An 18,339-nucleotide genomic window follows, 5' to 3' on the forward strand; every position below is an offset into this window, starting at 1 on the left:
TGAAGCCATGCTGGGTCAGCCTGGCCCACTGGATCCCCAGAGCGTGTGCCAGGGAGTGGGGGGGCACATTGGGCTGTGCTGGTCTTTGTGGTATTCGTAGCTGTGGCATGGGACCCTGGTGGGTGCCAACCATAGGGGGCCTGTGTCCGGCAGGCTGGCTGCGCTCCCTGACCCTGGTACTGAGACCTGTGCATTTCATAGCACGTCCCATGTGGCATTTTATATGGTGACTTCCAGCTCAGAATGACCATTGCAGGCTCCCAGGCACTCATCTCCAGGGCTGCCTGCTGTGTCCTGTCCAGTGCTTTTCTCCAGCTTCCAGATGGTTCCTGGTCATCCCAGGTCTGGTGCGTCTCTCCTAGGCCACACAGATCCCAGGAATGCACCCTTCCTCCCTACCCCTGTCCTTCAGTGGCTTCCCTCTGAAGCAGGTGTCACACATGAGGTACCAGGTTAGCAGGTGGGGGTGGCCTAGTGCAGAGGGAAATGCATGTGACAAACTGCAAGGCCAGAGCCCGGTTGGGACCTAGCGCAGAGGAAGATGACAACAGTTCCATCAGCCCTCTGGAGCTTCCTGCAGTGTTGATCCAGGCCCACACGGGGTGCGGGAGCGACTTGGGCAGCTTTCTTTGCAAGGCTACTGCTCGGTTGCCTTCTGGGTGGCAAGCCACTGCCCCTCAGAGCATCACATCCTGCTCCCTGGAGCCTCCGGAGAAAATCCCCAGAAGCTCCTCACAGCCTGGTTTCGCTCCTGCCAGGAGCCTGGCACTGGGGGGTGACTCACCATCTCTTCCCCTGGATAAAGAGCCGTGGAGCCATCCTGCCATCCCGCTTCTGGTGCAGTCTTGGTAACACTGTTGCACTCTTCCCAGGGAGATGCTGTCAAAGACCTGATGCTTCGATTCCTGGGCGAGAAGGCTGCAGCCAAGAGGCAGGTGCTGACGGCCAGCTCGGTGGAGCAGTCTTTCGTGGGGCTGAGGCAGCTCATCGTAAGTAGCGCCCTCTGACAGGACCTGCCCCAGAAGTTAATCACCCTGAAACTATTACCAGAAGTACTTCCGTGTCAATCGCATAGCGTTGGCTTAGAGTCCAGCCCTGGACAGTAAAAGGCTTTATATTAACACATTGATCATTTTAAGACCAGTTAATTAAAAAACCAGTTTTTTAAATCAAATGACTAGTAGCAGCTCATACTAGTAGCAGCCCATCAAATGTAATAAAAACAATGATTATATGTTCTTTTTACAATAGACTCCATTTTTTCCATTTGATGTAGAAGGTTCCTAATTGAATAGGTCAACTCCAAAGCATTTTTTTCAACTTTGTCAGACTCTGGGGAGAGATCTGTATTGTCCCTAATACTGGATCACCACGCTGCCACTGAATTCATAACCTAAAAGACACCCTTTGTAGTGTTGGGTTGCACTTCTAGATTATCGAGGGAAAAAGGACCTGAAGTTTACCACATGGGCTTCACCCATAAATCCTAATACACTTTTCCAGTAACTGGGTGTCCTCAAGTGACAGCCACATCTCAGACCAAGTTGGCTTCCCAAGGCCAGCTCCTCCTGATCACTCAGCTGTGCCTGGTGTGGATGCAGAGCTGGCTCTATACCTTCTGAGCACACTCAGTGGGATTTGAAAAATGCAGCACTCTAAGAACAAGAAGTCCAGGAGTCCCCACCTAGCCTTTCTCAGTTGTACACAGTTCTTTCTTACTTACCTCTGGGTTTCACCTATTTGGAATAGGTTTCCATTCCTGAGCATCTAATAGTCAAGAGGTTCAGAGACTTATAGAGCATTCAGCTTTGTAGCTCATGTTGGATAAGAAGCAGAGCTTAGCCTGTGATCTCAAATCTGACAGAGAACAAATTTCTAAGTTATTTGAGAGAAGTCCTGGCTCATCTCTGCTTAAGCAAGGTGAGTTTTTGTGCACAGCAGTGACAGCCAAGTGACTAACTTGCATACATATCTTGTAAGACTCGGAATATGATGACCCTTGTCCTTTATATAGTATACCAGCTCTGTCCATAGCTCAGGATTTGCAAGTTAGGTGCCCGAGATTCCTTTTGCTACTAGAAATTAGGAATGTTTGAGAGGCAGAGTCCTGAGCCAGACCACAGGGTGGGAGTGGGTCCTGGTCTTTACCAGTCACATAAAGCACAGTGCATAATTCTCCTTGAGTCAATCATGACATCCTTTCAGTATGTGCAGCTTCATGGCTTCCAACCTCCGTGAAAAGCCCTCCTGTGTGAGGGAACCAGGCTGCCCCCTGCAACTCCTGGCCCTTGGCACAACCTGAACTGCCTTTCCTCTGCCTGGCCAAATCTGGTCCCCATTTGGACAGCAGTATCCCATGGTCCATTTCTCTAACTGTGAGCATCTCAGGCTCTGTTAGGAGCCCTGGGCACGGAGTGGGGTAAAGCACTCCAGAGCTTCATATAACCCCCAGGTACTTTGTCCCTCCCCTCTGCTCCCCTCACCACACATGGGATATCGCTCAGTTGTCACCAGCAACACACACAGGGCTCTTTACTCACTAACCTGGGGTGAGTGCAGATCCAGTCAGAGACACACAGGAGACACCGGACCTCCCAGACTGCCTTTCTGTAGCATCTTTTGTCCCTCATGGGAGCAAGTGTCCTCAGAACGGTAAATAAGAGTCACATGCTCAGGCAGATGGCAGACATTGTACACTTAACAATTAACCTTAACTTTTAGTGAATGTCAGTCAAATGTCTCATAAAGTTTCTTTTACTAAAGAGATTCTGTAACTATTCCTGCAATTAAAAAGCTTTAGGAAGGAAAAATACAGAGGTCTTTTGTTTTTCTAAAGAGTAGGGGAACAGCCAGGAATGTTGGCCTACACCTGTAGTCCTGGCTCCTCAGGAGGCTGAGGCCGGAAGCTTGAGTTAAAGGCCAGCCTCCGCAACATGATGAGTTCAGGGCCAGCTTGAACTACAAAGCAAGACCCTGATTCAAAAAACAAAATCAAAACAAAACAGGAAAAAACTAATATTCATTTAAGTTTAGATATTACTTAAATTTAGATGTTTTCCTCATGGGCCACTTGATCAGAATTGCACATGTCCTATGCAGTTATTACAAGGGTTTTATGAGATTCCCCCAAGCTTAGTGTTCCCTGCGGCATACTTTAAGCCCTAATTTTAAAAGTGAACAAACATTGCTGACACCTGGCATTGAACATGGAGCACAGCGGCGTGGGGAGGGAACGAGACGGGGAAATAGCCCGAGGAAAGCAACACAGAGCGCACTGAGAAAGCAGGGAGCCAGCCCTTCTAGCAGCAGGCAGCACGGGGCCTGGAGACTGACAGCTGTCTCAGGATGAGTGATGTCCTCCACCCCGCGGCCCTGGGGCTGGAAGGTCATGCAGCATCCTGACTCCTCCGACAGGCCAGAGTCAGGAGACCGCTGCCCAAGGCAGCAGATCAGCACCCCCACTCCACACACACACACACTCCAGGGACATGTCATCGCGCCGAGGTCGCCCAGGAGCTGACAAAGCGGGACGTGAAAGCTGCGATTGCACACATGCGCAGCCGCGGGCTGAAGGCCTCTCTGTCGCCACACCGCCCCCATCAGGCCGGAGAAAGAACAGCGGTGGAGACACGCACTCGTGTGGACCAGTGTGGGAATTACAGGTTAGGCAAGGATGAGCAAATCAATAAGCTGAGGCTGATTTAACTGAGTAATAAAACGAGGAAAATAGACCTCTAAATCAGATTTTTAAAATTCAATACAAAATAGGTCGCAGAGGCTTTTCTTTTTTATTGGTTTTTGAGACAGGGTCTCACCTACAGCCCAGGCAGGCCTGGCACCCACAGTGATCCTCCTGTCTCAGCCCCCGAGTGTGGGGATCACAGGTGTGCTCCATCACGCCTGACTCATTTAAAAAGTGACAGGAAAAATGTTTAAAGTACCCATAAGTGACAAAAGGTTGTATCTGGGATACAAAGAACTTCTCAAATTAATAAAAAAAAAGAAATTGTTCCTGGCTGGGATATAACTCATCCGCACAGTGCTAGGTCTTGAGTTCAATTCCTCCCAAAATTTGCCCCATAGAAAACTTACAAAAGATAGAAAAAAGCAGTTCCCAGAGCTGGACAGGCTGGTAAATGTGGAAAACCTGTTCACAGTCACTTGGGATCCAAAAGTGGATAAAAAAGTGCCAGTGTCATGTTGGCAGTGTCAGTTAGCAGCGCGCCCTGTTGGTGGGAATGCGAATTAACTCCTATGTCAGGTGATTTTAACAATAACTGATACAATGAATGCTTTGTATAACCTTGGATCCCACAGCCCCACTTCCAATATTATCTTAAAGGAACTCTTGTACATAGGTGTAAAAAGGCATGTTCAAGAAGGTTTGGCAGGGGCTGGTGGAGTATGTCTTAATCACAGCAACCCAATAGGCTGAGGCAAGAGGATTGCCACAAGTTTGAGGCCAGCAAGGGTTATATAGTGAATTCAAGACCAGCCTGAGACCCTGTATCAAAAAACTAAAAAATATATATATATACATATATATATATATATTCATTCCATATTATTCATATTAGCAAAAATGTTACTAGAAACCATAGCAGAAAAAAGAAAAATTATTTTCTATACAGTCAATTAAATAATTTGGAGCAATTGAAATAAATGAGGGAGAGCCACAGTCATCAATATGGATAAATTTCAAAAGCAGCGTTGAGCATAAAAGCAAATTGCGCAGGACCGCCTAGCATACCAGCTTTTTATTAATGTTTGCAGACAGGCAGAAGCTGGCTTAGCCATGACTGACGCTCAGGAAAACCCTGCTTGCCACACTTTAGGTAGTGCTGGCCCTGGATTCTCCTTTATAGTTACCACACAGTTTCCCAGAGCCGCATGCGCAGGCGCCTTTGGATGTTGATTGGAGGAGGTGCAGGGGGTGTGGCCTGGAGGGGTTTATCTTCTCCCCCACCCCTCTCTTGTCTTTCCTTCCTGTTTGCTGTGAGCAGCTGTGTTCTGCCAGGCCCCTCTGACTTTGCTTCTTTGGAGCCAGCCCATGCTGATCTGAGAAGAGAGCCAGACTGAACCTCTCACCTTCAAATGGCAAGTGTCCTGCACTGAGGAAGGTGACTGAGGAAGGACACACCTGTCCTTCCCTGCTGTGAGCTGCAGCCCTCCGCTGCCCTCTGGCTGGGCCTCTCTGGGGCGGGCCCGGAGTGTCATCATGCCTTGCTGCTTCTTTGCTTCCTTGGACTGTCTTCGTGTCCCGCTTGTCCCTGGAGTGCCTATGGCAGAGCCGCCCTCGGATAGGAGAATTTTTTAGGGTCTTGTTTGATCTCCTTGATGCGAACGAAAGTATTCCTAACCCTGGCGATGTCTGAGATACCAGCAGCAGGTGATAATTTTGTAGTCTTTTGCCAAGAAAAGATATTATTGGGGGGGGGGGGAGCAGTGTAAACCGGAAGTGGTAAACTTTTCTAACAGTAACAACAATGTGTTCTCTTAAATTTTGTTTTTAAAATTATGGTAGGTGGAGAATCACTCCCATCTTCCCATTTGCCTACTGGCTGGACTGGCTCTGAAGCTTATCATCCAAATCTGAATTAGCAATTGGCAACTCAGGATTCAGTCACCTGGGTCCTGAACTGCCCTGGGGACCATCCCCTTCTGGTCCTTGGCGGAAGCTTTATGTCCCCGGGCAACCTCCAGGCCAGAGTTAAGAAACTTGGGACAAAGGCCCCCAGACACCTGCCAGCTATTCCTGTGTTACTGTCGCAAGGAACCAGGATGTCCTGACTCCTGGAAAATTGGCTCTTGGGTTAGTGCGCCTGTCTTTAGGCAGGAGTGCATGTCATTTACAGGCTGATCAATATTAATCAGAAAATGGCTTGGCCTAATCGTGCAGAATTAGTCAATAGTGGCAAGTATCCAAGTAAATCTTTTGCAGTGAGTTACCTGTGAGGAAGTTATATGGGGAGAGATAATAAGAGCATAAACATTTCTGCGTGCAATCTCAGAAGCCACTGTTTCGGAGATTTTCACTGACTTTAAAAAGTGGATCATTAAGATGGCTGGTTTTTGCTTCCTTTGTTAATAGCAGGGATCTAGTTTGAGATCCAGAAGACACATCTTAGCGTATGAAATCAGAACAAAAGCTGAAGGCTTCTACGTGCTTCATTTTATGATTTTTAATCATTTATAAACCATTTCATTTTTGCACACTGCTGGAAAATATTACACATTTAAAATGCTTTGTTATGGTGGTTGTGTAGCATAGTGAGTAGAAAATGAGAAAGGGAGCCTTTTCTGTCCCATTTGTTATTTGCTTCAAAAGTGCATTTGTATCTATAAATAAATTTCTAATCTATGTGTTTTTGCACCTACACAAACTCTTCCTTGGGTCTGTCAGGTAGATGACACAGTGGGCTCTGCAGGACCAGCCAGGCATAAAGGAAAGGCCGATGGGGGACCCCTTACCTTAAGTTGGACCCCACTAAGGATGCTGGAATCTGGGTATTCAGGTCCTTGTGGAGCACTGTAGTATTTGTGAAGTTTGCTGGTTTTTGTTTTTTTGGTTTGTTTCTTGTTTTTTGGACAGGGTCTTGCTATGTAGCCCAGGTTGGCCTTGAACTCACAGTGATCCTCCTGCCTCAGTCTTAGGAGTGCTGGGACTACAGGCATACACAAGTACACCCAGCAAAGTGCTGTGGTATTTGTATAAAACTCACACACATCCTCCCATATACTTGTTTGTTTGTTTTTTTAACTTTTTCTTATTTCCTTTGCATTTTTTAAAAATTTTCTTTGTACATTTCGAATATACATAATGATCACATTCATCATAGGGAGTTTGTACCTGTACATGATATTCTTTCTTTTTTACCCCATTTCCCTCCCCTCTCTTCAACTCCTCTTCCTCTCCTAATTTACAAAAGTTTGGTTCCATTTTTCCTTCTATTCTCCTTTTTAAAATTGGCCTTCTTTCCTTTCCTCCACTCTCCCATTTCCCTTCTCATTTCAACATTTTCTTCCCATTTCCCAATATCTGTTATACATTTTGATCCTTTATCTACACTTTTGATTTCTGACAGCAGAGAAACAATGAGGTATTTACACGTGAGTCTGGTTTATTTCACTTAAGAGTATGGGCTGGGGATTTAGCTCAGTGGCACAAATGCCTGCCTGGCAATCGAGATGTGATGAGTTCGATTTCCGGTACACACCCCCCCCCAAAAAAAAAGTTTTGGCCTGGGGATTTAGCTCAATGGCGTAAGCGCCTGGCTGGCAAGGGTGAGGTCTTGAGTTTGATCCCTGGTACCAAAAAAAAAAAAAAGAGTGTGGTCTCAAGGTGCATCTATTTACCTACCTAGAAATGTCTCAAGCTTACCATTCTTTATGGAAGAGTAAGACTCCATTGTATAAAACAGGTACTGTTGTTTTTTGTTTTGCTTTTGTCTTTTTGAGACAGGGTTTTTCTATGTAGTTGAGGCTGGCCTTGAACTCACTTAGTAGCCAAGTCTGGTCTCAAATTTGCAATTAACCTCCTGCCTCAGCCTCCTGAGTGCTGGGATTACAGGCATGCTGCACCTGGCTTCAGAAGCACTTCTTTATCCACTCATCAGTTGGGAGGCACTTGAACTGTTTCCAAGATTTAGCTGTTACAAACTGTGCTACTATAAACATGGGTATGCATATATCGCTGAGGTATAATTCTTTCGGGAAGATACCAAGAAGTGAGGTAGCTGGGTCAGATATAACCTCCAACTTTAGTTTTTTGTGGAATCTCCACACTGATTTCCACAGTGGTCGCACAAGTCTGCATTCCCACCAGCAGTGGAGAAGGCTTCTTTTCCCCCACAGCCCCACCAGTGTTTGTTATTGATTGATTTCTTGATAATAACCATTCTTTCCACTCCCATGTACTTTAAATCACCTCTTGATTACTTACGATAGCTCATGCAGTAGGAGCACTGTAAATTGTTGTTTTCTGTAATGTTTAGGAATTATAAGAGAGTAAGTCCTTGTTCAGTGTAAACACTGTTAAGTATTTTCAGTCTGTGCTTGCTTAACTCTACAGATCAGGAGGTCTAAGTCCTGATGTTTTTCAGGGGAATGTTTTCCTCTAGCTGTCATGTTTAATAGTGACTTGTACCTTTTGTACTTGGCTTTAAAAGTGCTGTCTTTCAGCAGGTGAGGTTTTTCCTGCAGGTTTCACGCTGTCCTGGGCACAGAGGTGGTATGGTCCCCATGTACCATTGCAGTCACACAGAGAAGGACATGAGCGTGTCTGGTTTCCAAAAGGCCCGGAAGTAGAAGCTGGCCCCATGGGTGTGTGGCTGGTCCTTTCATTCACGGACCTCTCCACTCCTGATCTTACAAATGCCATGTTCTTCTTCAGAAAAAACAGGGGTAAAAATGATCTGTAGAACTGTCTTCTTTAACATCTCAGTGTATGTGCATGTTCATGTATGTGCATGTATTCATACATACCCCACAATACACGGGGAGAAACGAATGATGTGTATTTCCATACATACTGCACACAAACTCCACACAATGCTTATTGTTTTGCTTTTTACTTTTTATTATATTTGCATACAGGACTAACATTTTCCCATATTAAGGATTTTAAATTAAAACATTTTAATAACTGTCTAATCTGAAGCTGTTAGAAAATCTTAGCAGGATCGATCTTGTATAGATTTCTTTTCTGCAAAGGTGATTCTTTCTTTGACATAAATCTTAGGAGACAAATTACTATGCCAAAGACTATGACCATATTTGAGGATCTCACTACCCACACTAATTTTCAAAAACATTATTCCAGTTGACATTTATCAACAGCCTGTGTGTGTTTACCTAATTATCTCTTTGTCTGCCCTGAGTTTTAACTTTTTAGTTTTTTGAGACAGGGTGTCAGGATGTAATGCAGGCTGGCCTTGAACTCACTGTGTAGCCATGCGCAAACTCACAGTGATCTTCCTGCCTCAGCATCCTGAGTACTGGGATCACAGGCATGCACCACCATGCCCAGCCATGAGTGTGAACTTTTAAAAATTTTTTTCCTAATTTCTTAGGTTAACAAAGGCATTTGCCTTTTTTTAAAAAACTGATTTCATATCTTTGATTACTAATGTGATGTGGCACTATTTTATTTTTTTTACTGTCTTGTTATCCTGTGAATTTATCATCTACTTTACAGTTCTTTGAATGTCTGTGCATGCAAAGAGCTACAGGGAAGAAATACCTGCAGAAATTAAAGAGCAGTGCTCCACATAGCCTTCCTGCCCCAAGGGGCTCACCTGAAGGAGGCACAGGATGCAGTTTTAGTTAAAAGAGACTTAGAAATCCAGGCCTGGCCTCGCCTCTCTGCAGGATGGGTGAGGCAGCTTTTAACCACTGCATCCTTTCTGGCCCCCGAGGGACACTTTTAGACCTTTTTTTTCTAATCTGTCACTGCCAGCCTTAGCCCTGCATGAAATGAAATGCTCAGGAGTCAGATTCTATTGGGTCATGTTCATCTTTCGGGGAGCCCCTGACAGCCATTATCCAAGGTTCTTCTCCCATCTCTGGAGGGGGGCTTTGCCAGGGAAGGAAGAGTGGATGGACGGTTTCGTCCTGGGATGAGCTCGGGTTTCTGGGTGGAGGAATGGCAGGGTTGAAGGTATGACAGGTGACTTCACAGTGTAACTGCGCCATCATGTCTAGCTCTGGAGTGGCCAGCGACAGACTTGGGCATTGAAGCTATTTTGAATAATTGATGTAATTGTACTCCCTGGGCCTGAACTTTACTTTAGCCCTCAGCAGTGCTCACAGGACAGGGGGCGTTTAGGGTGCACTTCACACAGAGGAGGTGAGGAAAGGGCCCAGTGGGTTCTGCCCACAGATGAGACCCATATAGTAATAAGGAAAATAGGCCAGACTGTACTGCACTCTTGAGTATGTGCCTGCTGTGTACCGAGCAGTGTTTATCCTTGACACACAGGGGAGCAGTTGTCTGTCTCTGCTCCCAAGGGGCGTCCAGGAGAAAACCAGGCAATATCTGGGATCAGGGAGAGGAGTTAATCTCATGGCACAGATTAGGCTGGCCTCAGACGCCTGGTGGTGATCATCCTGCCTCAGCTTCCCCAGTGCCAGCCCACCTTGTAGTGTTAACCATTCCTCCTTATAACTTTTGTGGCTGAAATTTCATCTGTGGTGGACTCCTTTTGTCTCCCTGCCACATACCCCATCTCAGAGAGCTTTGCAGAAGGCCCCACTTTGCCTCATCATCTCTGGAAGTTGGATCCTTGAGTGCAAATTCATGGGGGTCTGGGTTTACCGTCTCCTGTAAGGGACACAGGGGTGATGTCACAGTGTGGTGCCATCCTAGAAACCTTGACCTGGAGCTCCTGGACAGCACCCTGGGAGGGGGTCCTGGGTTGGTCCAGGGTGCCTGCAGCCCCGCCAAGTGCTGTCCTGGTAGCGATCAGCTCTGGTTTTTACAAAGCAGGCGCCTTTTCAGATACCCCAAGGGGGCTAACATTGCAAAGGATGCACGCCTTGGTTTTGCTGTCTTCTGGGTCACTAAAAATCACCTTCAAAGGACAGGCTCAAGGCCCCAAGAAAGCGCTGAGGAAAGGGAGGACGTGCACCAGTATGTGTTTAAAGATAACCACGAGGCTGCAGGCGAGAGCACTCCACCATTCACAGTGGCTTGCTTTCCCCTCCACGCCCATCTTCTGCACCTCTGCAGCAGCTGCGGGGCATGACATGAGCACAGCTATCACTGCCGAGGCACCTATGCTGCAGGACCACAGTGGCCAGTGTGAGAAATGACAGGATGGTGGTGGCCCCAAAGCGCCATCGCCTGGCCTGCTGCTCCTCCCTTGTCCCCCACACTAAGGACAGCGCCTGTCTACCCTCACCAGTGAGCAGCCAACAGGGCTCTGTCCTGGGCTGACATCCTCCCCATGTATGTGCGGGTGTGCACATGCTTCCATCCCCACAGCCAGCCTGCCCCGTGTCCATAGGCTGTGTTAGCTATAGCCAGTAATGGCTAATGAGCATCCAGCTGGTAGCTCTCTCACTTCTGCCCTTGCTTAGTAACTTCTGGGTGGGGATACCTGGCCAGCACCGGGACCCTCAGTCTCCCCAGTCTCCCATGGGACTGACCACTTCTTCCAGGCCCATTCCCAAGGCCCTGTGATCACCCCCAGCTCGTCTTGTGAGCCCCTTCTTACCTTTGCCCTCCCCAGCCACTGCTCTGTCCCACGGGGTCCCACGCCAGCCTGTTTGTGTTGGACCCCAGCCCACTAATCGTCCTCCCTGTGCACCAACACCTGACTCTTTCACTTTCTTTACCCATCATGGTTCCCATGACTCAGAGGGTCAAAAGAGCTCCCATTACCACCCCAAACCACTTGCAGTTTCATTCTTTCACTGCAGACAAACCCTAGTTGGCAGCCTGGGTTCCTAGCAGGTCCAGCCTGCAGCCAAGCCTGGAGGACTAAAGCCCCACCTGCCCACACCAGCACCCAGACCTGCTGGACGCAATGTCCAGTGTGGGGGCCTCACATCACTGTCTCCATCCTGAACCATCTGTCTGCTGCCACACCCCCACATTAGCCCTTCTGCCTTTCTTCTGCCCTTCCTCCCATCCTTCCTGTGCTGCTTCTCCACACTCTGGATCTGGAGGAAAGCACACCCCCCAGACCTTCCCAGCCCTAGCCTCCTCTTTCCGCCCTTCACAGCTTGGCAGCTCCCAGGCTTCTCTGGGCTTCTGACCCCATGGTTGCTCCTAGTTCTCCCAAGGATCATTCCAGCTGGCTTTGGCCCCTGTCTCCGTCCAGCCGGCTCTCACTAAAGTCCCCTGGACCATTTCATGGCACCTCCTTTCTCTGCTCTGCACTGGCCCTGCCTGCATCTCCTCAGTGTCAGCCCTGCACATCCAGCTGTTAACCTTTCTTAGGATTCTCAGCTCCACGTCGCCAGGAACTGAGCCCAATTTGGGATTTCTGGACTGTATCCCTTCTGTCTCCCTGTCTCTGCCCTACTCCCCCCTCCTGGATACATGAGTCAGAATCCTGCATCTGCCCCACATCCTTGCACCGGATGGTCCCTGGCCTGGGCTCCACTGCACTGCCTGCCCTACAGCTCAGCCCTGTTGCCAGCTCTGTGCTGGCCTGTGGTTTCTGAATCTCTACTCTTTAGTAGGCTCTATGCGTTCTGTAAAGATCAGTAAACTGTAACTGATAGGAAAAATGCAATGAAAACAACCCAAATCCCAGCCCCTGTGTCACTGTCTGCAACAGCATGTGAACCACTACCATCCCAGCTGGCTCCAGTTACCAGAGGAAATAACAAGGCCCATGTAGCCCTCAGGCTGCACACAGGTCACGGTCCCGGGCTGGGGGACTTCCTGCTGGCCCCTCACAGCCTGACATACTGCAGGCAGGCCAAGGGAAAGGTCACCACTCATGGGAGGCTGTCACTCCTCACGTGGTTTTCAAACCACAATGAGCTGGATCCACAACGTTGGAAGCCTGTGTGTGTGCCCACGGCCTGGCCTCCCTGTCTCCTGCTCGCTCCCAGCGTCATGTGGCCACCCTGCTGTCAGCCATGTGTCCCCCACCTTGTCCCCACATCCCTCCCTTGCCCCCACTCATCACTCCTGAGTTTTGCCACTGTTTCCTCTTTGAAAGTCCCCCACCTCTGACTCCCAAAGCCAGCTCGTCCTGTGCGCATCCCCATCCTTGGGGTCAGCCTGTCCTGCAGGACAGCCAGCTGGATCTGCTGACCCCAAGTGAGGCCATAGCGAGTGACCAAAGAACCAGGGTCTGCTGGGCCTTGGACACAGAGCAGGTCCACACTGGGTGGCGGATCTTTCCCTCTCTCTGCACATTTGCAATTCAAAGAGAGTATACATAGCCACTTGCATTACGTAAGGCAGTTACTGCCTTGAATTCAAGAGTGGAGAAAGCATGTGGAGATCATTTTAAGTAAATGATCTTAACCGGCCTAAAAATATTTCTGAGCTGCCAACCAGAACACAGAAATCCTGCATTCCCTGGCATCGTCTCGCTGGGATCTGGACAGTTAGAGGTGCGGGGTTGTCCTCAGGGTTGTGCCGTGGTTCTCAGCCTCTTTCTGGGGAAGCCCACAGGCCTAGTGCCTGTGAACAGCACCGTCTGGGGACAGCTTCAGGGGCAGAGAGCCTGGCTGCGTGTGTGTGTGTGTGTGTGTGTGTGTGTGTGTGTGTGTGTGTGCGCGCGCGCGCTTACAGCGCCTGTCTCATCACCCGGAGGGGAAAGCTACTGGAAGCGTCAGCAGAGACTGCTCTGAGTGGGCATCCACATCTGCAGATGATACAGCTTCATTCATCCTCACCGACCCCAGAACTCGTGAACAAGCACACATGCCCACTCAGTAGATGTCACTCACCACAGAAAGGAGTGACCCAGGGCAGCTGGGCGTGCATAGCAGGGGCAGCTGCAGGCTCACTGAGGCTTACACACCCACTTCAGGCAGCGTGGGTGCAGAGCAGGGTGGTCCTGCAGGGTGGTACCACTCCTCGCAGCGAGCACCGTGACCTGAGATTCGCACTAGGAAGAACACACCAATGTTGCGTGGGAAGAGCTAGAAGATATTTTTACTTCACTGTTCAGTTTTTCTTCTTTTCAGCACAGAGGTTGAACCCAGGGCCTTCCGTTCCCCAGGCTGGGCTTGAATTTTCAGTCTTCCTCCCTCAGTGCCTCAGAGCACTGGGATGACAGGCGAGCACCATATGCCCAGACTTTTTCTTTTTGAATGTCTGCTGCTGGTCAATGTCTGCATGTGTTACCCCAGAAAGAGGTGGACTCTAGAGGCTCTGGATGGCAGGGCAGCTGTCGATTGCCTGTGTTCCCACTCAGGAATCCCACATCAAGGGCTCAGCACCCCCTCATGAAAGCTAAGGGTCACTGTTTCCCCATGGACCCTGTTCTCTGTGACCACAGCACTTAGAAGATGCTGGGGCACCCGGCCAGGTGGGAGTCCATGTTTGGGAAGGCGTATGACAGCCTCCCATGAGTGGCGACCTCTCCCTTGGCCTGTCTGATCTCCAGTCTCCGTCCAGCTTTCTCACTGGATCCAGCAGTCGATGAGCTTGGTCACCACTTTGCCCACTGAGGCTGGTGGTGTCTTCTGGGTGAGAGGTGAATCTTGGGTGGCTTGGGTGAAGTTTGCAGTTAGCAATGACTACACCTCCGAGGAATCCCACTGGCTACACTCCTGCCACGGCACAAAGCTGGAACTTGGGGAAGAAGCGAAGTAACTGGCCTGTTCCTTGGAGATCACATACCACAGGCGGCCCCTTCTCTTCTCTTTGTTCCTCAATTCTCCCCAATTTTGTCCCATTTGGCGGTGACAAGTCACCTTCACATAGCTTATCAATTTTACTCATTGATCAAACAGCAATGGTGAACATCTGAAACCCCTGATTTTATAGTCCATGCAAATTTTCCAGGTACAAATCAGTAGACCCATTCTGTAGTGCAGTTAGGAACAAAAAAAGAAAAAAAATCAGTAGTCCCTGCACACAGATAAAATTAAATTATTGATTTTTAATTACAGCATAGAGAAGCTGTTTTATCAGTTGGGGGCAGGGAGCACTTTCCGATAAGAACTCCCTGCCTGTGTCCTGTTCATCAGTGGTTCATGGGTAATGCTGCTGTGATCTACTGGTTGTGGTGGTGCGTGCCTTTGATTCCAGCACTCAGGAGGCTGAGGCAGGAGGATTGCCTTGAGTTGGAGGCCAGCCTGGGCTACATAGTGAGACCCTGTCTCCAAAAAAAGAAAAAAAAAAAGCTGCTGTAATCCGGTCATCTGCAGCTGGGCCTGGCACTTGGCATTCAATGTGCAATCACACATGCAGCAGTGACCAGTGGTGCTGTCCTCTGTGCCAGGGGGCCAGCGCCTGACCTAGCTGTGATGCCTGATGGCTAGTGATGGCTACTTCCTACAAAGCTGGTACACACACGTGTGGTAATGATGCCATCTCTGTCTTTCAGAACTGCAGGAACTGGAGGGCAGCGGTCGACCTGTGTGGACGCCTCCTCACAGCCCACGGTCAGGGCTACGGCAAGAGCGGGCTGCCCACCAGCCACACGACAGACTCGCTGCAGGTCAGGACACACACTAGGGGGCACTATAGGTTTACATGGTTTGGCGTAATTCAAGGACCAGCCAGCCTCCCGTGCCAATCAAGACAATCTGAGAACAAATTACAGATTTCGTGTCCTGAGTTGAATCTCTGGGTGAGATTGCTCCAGTTCTTCCATTCCTGATCACTTGAGTGTTCCTTCCACCTGCATGAACTGCAGTCTCCTTGTGCCCTCTGGAGCTCTGGCCTCTGCACAGCCACCAGGCCTCAAGGTTCTTGTCAGCTGCCCTCCTTCCCTCCCACAGACCAGTATGGCCAGAGGGTGGCAAGGAGGTTCCCTCCTGCAGTGGGCAGCACAGAGGCTGGGCCTGGCTGTACAGTGCTGGACATGGTGAACTTCAGTTTTCCATCAGTGGAGGTCAGGTCAGCTGAGGTCCTCTCTAAGGTACCTTTCAGTGCTGAAGGTCTCCAGCTGTTCTTACTAACCTGAACCATGCCACTTTCCTGAGTGTGTCCACGTCTTGGCTGCTGGGAATGCCCACTTGCAGCATCGTGGCCACTTGTGTTGGCACTGCCTCCTGCTTAGCAGGTGGCCTGGAGATCATGATCCTTCACTATCATCCCTCAAACAGCACACCAAGCTTTGCCCTCTCCCTATTTAGGGTGTCTTTATGCAGATGAACAAAACCAGCTCCACCACTGGGCATTAGATATCAAGGCCTGAGGGCAAGTGAATAAGGAAAGGGGAGTTCTGATCACACACCTGGACATAACCTGCTGTCTTTACCATTCTTTGGGTTTCAGCTCTGGTTTGTAAGGCTGGCACTGCTAGTGAAGTTGGGCCTCTTCCAGAATGCCGAGATGGAATTTGAGCCCTTCGGGAATCTGGACCAGCCAGACCTGTACTATGAGTACTACCCACATGTGTACCCTGGCCGCAGGGGTAAGGCTTGGGAGTGTGAAGTCAGTACCTCTGCATGTTTAGTTCTGCTTTGCTTTGATTAATGCAGATTTAGATATCCTCAGCTTTCCTCACCCCAGTCTAAAAAATGAAATCTGTTTTATATAGGGTCTAACCTGGATGTCCTTGAGGGCAGGTCTTTGGGTCACTGAGTAGGCACAGCCAGGACAGCAGAGTGACCTGGCATGGGGTGTGACTGGAGGCTTCAGGATGCTTCCTGGTGCCCCACAATGGGAACACAACACACTGTTTCCTGTTCATGTCCATTCTGATTTTTAAAATTGGCTATGGCCCACAAGAGGGTCACAGCCACAACCATGAGGCTGGTTCCAGGACAGGGGCAGGACGTGGGGCCAGGAGGAGAAAAGGCAGACTGCAGAGCAGAATCTGCCATGCTAGAAGAGGAGAAGATGGTCATGGGATGGTTCTCAAGTCCCCGAGAGTCAGGCCCTTCACCCATATTTTGCCCGGCCACTCTTGGCTCCTGCTGAGTCGCTGTGCCACTGTGGGCAAGTTAGCTAGAGCTCTGTGCCAGGCACCAGCATGAGCAAAGGATGCAGTCTCCTCCTGAAGATGCAGTGACGTCACAGGTCAGCAACATAAAACAGCAGTTGGCACAGCAGCTGCATCCGCTACTTTACCCTGTGCTGAGTTCACAAACAACATCTTCTGCTTTTCTGTAAGAAACCCAGGCTGTCTATCCATCCTCAAGAGAGGGGCTGTGGGAGAAAGTAGTTCATGTTTCCCCTGAAGGGTGGCCACAGGCCTAGTGCAGTCACTGTCCTTTCTCAGCATTAGGCCATTTCCTCCCAGGGTGTGCAGACACTGAGGCCCGAAATGAATCTATCTGCACAGGGGGCTGGGTGGAGAGAAGGGGCCAGCTATGCATCATTAAGCAGCTAACTCAGATTAGGAAATGGACACAAATCATACATATGTTTTTGCTGAAGTGTGCGAACTCCGATCCACAATAATACACTGCATGTTTCTAATTTTTCTTTGCATTCTGTGGCGTAACAAGCATAAACGTTGAAAATTTGATTCATTCATTTCATTTTGGCTTGCAATCTATAAGCAAAGAAAGTCATTAAAATGTCCTTTTAAAAGGTTACAACAACACAAAGAAATAAATAACTTTTATGAATGAGGTTGAATATATTTCAAATATCTGGCCCAATTTTTACACAGAGGATTCATCACAAGACACAGGAAGAGTGGTGTAAAACCACGAAGTTGTCTTTTCACCCTGGAGAGCAGCAGCACTGTGCCCCCATGGCCCTGGCAATTCCCATCTGCCTCGATGGGCTCCCTCGAAGCAGTTCGTTCAACCCCAGCCCTTGGCACCTCCTCTTTGTGCACCCTCTCCTGCAGTGAGAACTGCAGCACCCAGTAGCTGAGTCTGGGCCATTTGCGGTCACACGAGGTGCAGTGGCTCCTGATTCTCTGCCTCCTCATACAAACTTTAGAATTGGCTTCTTAATATCCACAACCAACTTGTTGGGATTTTGACTGGGACTGCTTTGAATCTATACACCAAGTCCTGACGAAATGACTTGACACCATTCCGTCTTCCTGTCCATGAACGTGAAGGTCTGTCCATCCACTGGGACCCCAGATTCCTTTCCCCCAGCAGATTTCATTCTCTTCATTACATCTTTCAGATTTATTCCTGGGTGTTTTGCTTTGGTGCTTATGTGAGTGGTACCCTGCCTGTAACCTGAGTTGTTAATTGCTGGTATTTAGAAATCAGGTGGACTCTCCCGTATCATGCCACCTTTCACTGCCTGGGCAGGCACAGCGGGCGACTGATGCAGCTACGATTCTGTTCCAGGCTCCATGGTACCCTTCTCCATGCGCATCCTGCATGCAGAGCTGCAGCAGTACCTGGGCAACCCTCAGGAATCGCTGGACAGACTGCACGGGGTCAGGACTGTCTGCAGCCAGGTGAGTGGCCCCGTCTCGGCCCTCAATCCCGTACTGCCCATTCCCCGCCCCACCCAAAAGCCCTGGCACTTCCTCCCTCAGGCCTCAGGCACCTAACCTGGTGGCTGGCACATCGCTGCTCCTGCAGGAGGCATTTTGAGGTGAGAGAGTGGTTATTGGTACAGTCAGGGTCCCAAAGTCCCAGTTCCTTTCGACGCTAAGTAGACTAAAAGCAGGGACTTGCACCTCACGGGAAGTCATGTGTGCGTGCACCTGCGCCTGGCTACATGTGCGCCTACACACGCACATGCATATGGCCCTCAGTGCGCATGTGCATACA

General features: G+C 49.2%; 1 protein-coding gene across 2 annotated transcripts in view; it reads left to right on the forward strand.

Annotated features, from left to right (window-relative positions):
* The window catches only part of Trappc12 (trafficking protein particle complex subunit 12), a 36,916-nt gene that overhangs the window by 9,795 nt on the left and 8,782 nt on the right, over nucleotides 1-18,339 (forward strand). For both annotated transcript variants that reach the window (XM_003464933.5, XM_005001507.4), the window contains exons 3-6: nucleotides 873-989; nucleotides 15,024-15,137; nucleotides 15,920-16,058; nucleotides 17,908-18,020. In XM_003464933.5, coding sequence (XP_003464981.2) covers nucleotides 873-989; nucleotides 15,024-15,137; nucleotides 15,920-16,058; nucleotides 17,908-18,020 — 483 coding nt within the window. The remainder of the gene's footprint in view (nucleotides 1-872; nucleotides 990-15,023; nucleotides 15,138-15,919; nucleotides 16,059-17,907; nucleotides 18,021-18,339) is intronic.

Source organism: Cavia porcellus, unplaced genomic scaffold, assembly GCF_034190915.1.
Source record: "Cavia porcellus strain 051 isolate PalLab524CR breed Dunkin Hartley unplaced genomic scaffold, mCavPor4.1 scaffold_8, whole genome shotgun sequence".
In the NCBI taxonomy this organism is placed as follows: Eukaryota; Metazoa; Chordata; class Mammalia; order Rodentia; family Caviidae; genus Cavia; species Cavia porcellus.